This window comes from Gavialis gangeticus, unplaced genomic scaffold (assembly GCF_001723915.1).
Source record: "Gavialis gangeticus isolate Ggan-Ray unplaced genomic scaffold, GavGan_comp1, whole genome shotgun sequence".
NCBI lineage: Eukaryota > Metazoa > Chordata > Crocodylia > Gavialidae > Gavialis > Gavialis gangeticus.
Window position 1 is genome coordinate 184,187,031 of NW_017729032.1, and position 5,313 is coordinate 184,192,343.

The window sequence follows — 5,313 nt, forward strand, 5'->3', positions numbered from 1 at the left end:
GAGCAAGGGAACACGATCCCTGCCCCCTCCTGGTGCATCATCTGCCTCTGATGGTGTTTCCCCACCTGCGCCCGAGACGGGGCATGCCTCGCTCCTGACTCAGTGGCCGCCTCGTGCTCTCAAGTTCAAGTCGTGGAAACAGGTGCCCCGCACCTCTTCCGCCCCTGGCGCGCGCCTGCATCGCCGCCCCCGAGCCCCTGGCGCGGGGCAACCCGGGCAGCAGCGGGGACTCCTGCTGGTGCATCTGGGTGCAAACAGGCGCCTCGCGGAGGGGGGGGCGGCTTTTTCATCCCCCCCATCATCGCACTTCGACTCCAGCTCTGGATTCGGGCTGCGGGAGAGCCTCGTCATTTCCGCCGGCTCCAGCTCTGCCCTGCGTGCGCGCGTGTGTGAGAGGGAGACAGAGCCGAGCGCGCGGCGGCTGCAGGAGCGGAGCTCGCCTCGGCGGATGCCAGAGCCGGCGTCCCGCGCGCGGCGCGGAGCAGAGCGCCACAGAACGGAGCGTTCCAGCGCCGAACCTTCGCGCCCGCGGCGTTCGGAGCCGCCGAGCTGAGTGTTCCACAAACGAACCTTCGCGCCCGCAGCGTTCCGAAGCGTTCAGAGGAGCCTGCAGCCGCAGCCGCGCCGCCTCCTCGTGGTCAGTGGGGGCGGGAGACGTCGGAGCGTGCAGGAGCAGCAGCAGCCGCCTCCTCCTCCTCCTCCTTCCCCCAGCAACCGAGGCAGCAACATGAACTGAGATCCCGAGCAGAGGCAGAGCGAGCCGAGAGGCAGCGAGCAACAGGGAGAGGGAAGCCCAGCGCCGCCATCCTCGCCCGGGGAAAAGCCTCACGGAGGAGCACAGCGGCCGCCGCAGCCTGCGGACAGCGTCCCTCGCTGCCCTCCCCTCCACCCCCGATCCCCTCTCCCCAGCCCCCCGGGGAGCTGTCGCACCGCCTCGGCCATGGCGCTCATTATGGAGCCCGTGAGCAAGTGGTCCCCGAGCCAGGTGGTGGACTGGATGAAAGGTGAGCGGGATCCAGGCGTGGGGACTGGGCAGAGAGCAAGGGCGGGTGGGCGAGGACCCCCCTTCCCGCTTAGCAGGTGCGGCTGCCGGGAGGCAGGATGTGCCCGCCCCGGGCGCGGATGGAGGCTCCGGGCAGCCCCGGGGGGAGCAGGGCTGTCCTCGGCCAGGGGCGGAGGTGCCGGCGGGGCGGGCTCGGCATCCCCGGGCTTACCCCAGCGCCTTCCCCGCCACCTGCTCCCAGGGACCTGCCCCCGGGCTCCCAAGCCTGCTCGGGAGGTTTTCGCCTTGCGTCTGCCCTCCTCCGCGGGCTCTGAACGGCTCATTGCTGCTGCGATGGGGACAGAAGTAGTGTTCATCATGTGCCTTCTAACATCCCCATCTCTCCTTATGTTCAGAGGCAAGCCGCCGGACTATTAATTAACACCCCCCCCCTAATAAAAAAGACCCTCTCCAGGGTTTATTAACCAGAAATGGCTCTGTTTTAAATCTCTCTGCTGGTCCAGTTGAGAAGGAAAAGCCCTCTCAGGTTGGGGCTCGGGCTGTTCCTTGGCAGACGCAACGTGCAATGAGTCATAAAATAAAAGTTTAACGTCACACCGGACGCTGGTTAATAGAGATGACATGGTTTGAAGTGCAGGCTTTAATCCCCCACCCCCCCTTTTGTGTGTGTGTGTTTTTATTTTGTCCTCCGAGGATTAAAATGTTAAGCAAGATCAATCAGCCTGCAGAGATGTAATGAGTGTGTTCCTGGTCAAGTGGTGTTTCATCCCTTGGGAGGATCACCAGAAACCTTCCCTGCCTCCCTGCTTAAGTTGAATGAAGCATTGGAGATCAATACCTTTGTGATATACAGTTTATTCCAGCTAGTAAAGCAATGCCCATCTAAAACCCTAGATGTTAGTTCAGTTTCTGAAGGGGTCTGGTCCTAAGTTAACATACATTAATTACCCTGACCAAAACCTATATTTACCTTGACCCTCAGCCCTCTTCTTCCTTCCCCCCATAAGTTAGGAGGATAAAAAATGAGCCTTGCAGAAATGCTTTCATGTGATCTTCTGCACAGGCATAGTTCTAATACTCTGAAAGTTTGAATTTTTAAAGCTAGACTGCAGCTGTGTTTTGAATAAGTCACCATCTAGTATTATGTATCTCCCTATAAAGGCAGCATGACTGGATGAATATGGCTTTTGAACAACTGCTACATTGTGGGAGTTCTTCACAGCATGCTGCACTCTACTAATGTGACAGTTTCATCATCCTTAAAATTTCAGGCATATAGCATATGTTTTCAGTTATTCCACCCTAGCATTTATAGGCATAGAGTTATAATTACATGCAGTAGACATATATTTCTTGCTGTTTCTGACGTCTTCTCAATCCACAGGACCTTCAGAAAATATACATGCACAACATGGTCCTTCATCTTTTAAGAAATTAGAGTAACAAACATTTTTAAAGTTTTTGAAAGAGAATACAAATGATCAGCACTGACCGAATGCACCTGTGTTCTGCAAACTGCTTCATGAGCCCTATTTGCTTTTAAAATACTAATTCCAAAAGATAGTTTCTTATAGACGGTTGGGAGCTATCTCATACCAATGTCTGAGAATTGCATGGGAAATTATGAACCTCCTCTATTGCTAATGTTTAAGGCCTCCTTTTTGCCCTACATTTTCAGGGGTGTTTGTGGCATTGCCATCTTTGTAGGTATTTTTTCTAATCCTATTCCAGAAATGTAATAAAACTAATGTTTTGTTTCAAAAATAACATCAAGGTAGAAGTATCCATTACATATACTCTTGCAGATACTGCACATATGTAGAATCAGTTATTAAAAGAATGCAAGCCTGTTCATGACTAACGTAATAATAGCATTCAAAACAGTAAAGCCATTTAGCAGGGTACTTGTTGCTGGAAACCTGTAGCTCTTACTATGTGATGTTTGGTGTGAGATATCAATGTATATACAAGCTTGGCAAACTGAAACACAAACTGTGTTTTTGATTTCTACATTTCAAAACTTGTTTTTAAAAACTACCTAAATTTTTTGGCAATACTTCCAAACTCTGCCATTGTCTTAAGAACTTAATCCTCAGTGAACGAATGAATATATATATATATATATATATATATATATAGTATATGTAGCTTCAAGTATTTTCTGTCTTTCTATGTACTTTGCACCTGAGTTGAACTTTCTTATGAAAGAAGATTTCTGCATTCGATTAGAATTGTCTGTAGAGAAAAACCTAGATAAGATGCACAACAAGATAGCCTTTGCCCTACAAATTAGCGCCATAATATAGTGATGTGATTTTTGTGTTGCATCTGACAAATAATGACTTGTTAAAGTTTTGAATGAAACAGAGTAATGGAAAAGGGTAAGTGGCCACACACAATTCCCATCATTTATGTTAAAAAGTACTGAGAATTATCTATTGATGAAATCTAATACCTGCTTCACCCGATCTGTTTTCTTGTTGCTTTAAAACACAAACGTCTAACCAAGAAGTCTTTGAGAACATCTTGGGGAAGTGGCTTATCTTTTAAAATAAGAGAAGTAAAGTGTGAAATGAATATGTCCCTCTGCTTTCAGAACTTTCAGTGAAATATTGGAGAAAATAGATTGTGTGTCCTCGTACCAGCAAGGTCAGTTCTGGGCTGCGTTACTTGTGATGGATCTTTACTACTGGAAATTAAGTGTTATCGGAATAGCTTGTTTAGTGACCGGGATCTTCAGTAAACTATAGAACTGAGCTGGGCTTTAAAACCTTGCTTTAAATAGGTGTCCTTTTATGTAATGTGTCAATTCTGAGTAGCTGCCCAAAATGCTACTTAGAGCTACTTCAGAGTAGGTTTCAGTGTTCAAAGTATTTTTTTTTTTTTTTTTTTTTGTTTTAAAATTTTTTTTTTAAATTTTTTTTTTTTTTTTTTTTTTTGGTTTGAAATTCTGCTGTTAACATTGCTTACTATTATCTGAAAATAAGGGGAAATGAAACACTTCAGTTTTTATTGCTTTCGGTGTTTGTGTGATGATGGTTTTACTGGCATGAACTGAACGTTTGCAGTAAAAGGCCCAATCTGGAATTCTTTATCCAGGGAAAAGAGCCATTACATCAGTGACATTTTGCCAGAGTAAAGAATAAAGGATTTGGACATGCATTGTTTTTCTCATTATTAATATAAGTCAAACATTTTAAGCTTAGTAGTGCTATATAAATATTTCAAGGAGAGGACCCATGCAATGAATAGGGATGAGATGCATGGATATTTTGTTGGATTAATGCAATTTCTTAAAACATGATTTTAATTTTTAATATACGATAGGTTTGAAATGGTGTCAGCTGTTGTCAGCATGGGTATTTTTGTATACTTCAGTTACCTCATCTACAGTAAATTGTCTGACATGGAACTGTCAGATAAGCAGCTGGATTGGCTTTCCTCTGTCTTCAGTACACAGTACATTATCTTGTACAGCAAAATGGGAAGAAAGGAGTATTTTAATACATTCAAATGTTGCATTTTCTTGCTTTTCATATATTTAATTAAATGAAAAGCAAAATATGCAGCATTTGAATGTATTAATATACTCCTTTTAATTCCTTTTGAAGGCCCTTCATGGATCACTGAACTGATGTCAATCAACTCCTCTTCTTTTCATAGGATTCCTCTGAAGAATTGCAAGACATTCACACATTCTACTGCTAATCATTATGGAGAGTCATAGTTTGAGTTTATTTGAGAAGCAGAGGTGTCAGATACATTTCAGATTTTCTGAGGCATTGGGAAAACTCAAGGACAAGATTTAAGATACTTTTCCTAACTCCAAAATAAAATGCCTTTAATGGATTCTTATGTATTTGTTAGCTCCTGTCCCCTACCACATAATATCTGTAGTTTGATAATTAGCTTGATTTACTATGATGGACATGGATTTTTGTTTTTTTTTTTTAAAGATGACTTTATTTTTAATGTAATGCCTCTAATACTCCTTAACATAGAATTCCAGACAAAATCCATTTTGAAAAATCTAAACTAAACCACTGATGGATTTACATTTTTGTTTTCTTTTATATTCAGCCAAAATAGACAATACATAAACTATTCAACCGTTACAAGTAAAGCTGCATGTCCTTAATGAACAGAAGCTAAAATCTGATGTATTGGGCTTCTCTAATGGCTTTTTATGCTATAAACTGTTTTCTCCTTCATGGTATACCTTCTTTATAAGGAGTGGGGAGATGGATAGATGGATGTGATAGGAAATAGTAGCATTGAAGCAGAAGGAAAGCATATGCCCAAAATCAAGA

The 5,313-nt window shown here is 44.3% G+C and overlaps 1 protein-coding gene across 8 annotated transcripts in view; it reads left to right on the plus strand.

Annotated features, from left to right (window-relative positions):
• Nucleotides 1-280: 280 nt before the first annotated feature.
• CNKSR2 (connector enhancer of kinase suppressor of Ras 2) overlaps nucleotides 281-5,313 on the plus strand; it is a 476,383-nt gene continuing 471,350 nt past the window's right edge. For 2 of the 8 annotated variants that reach the window (XM_019524928.1, XM_019524929.1), the window contains exon 1: nucleotides 283-1,004. In XM_019524928.1, the coding sequence (XP_019380473.1) occupies nucleotides 941-1,004 (64 nt within the window). In that variant the 5' untranslated portion in view covers nucleotides 283-940. Of the gene's footprint in view, nucleotides 1,005-5,313 lie in introns of all 8 variants that reach the window. The other 6 variants (XM_019524930.1, XM_019524931.1, XR_002098973.1 and 3 more) reach the window with 5 other exon arrangements.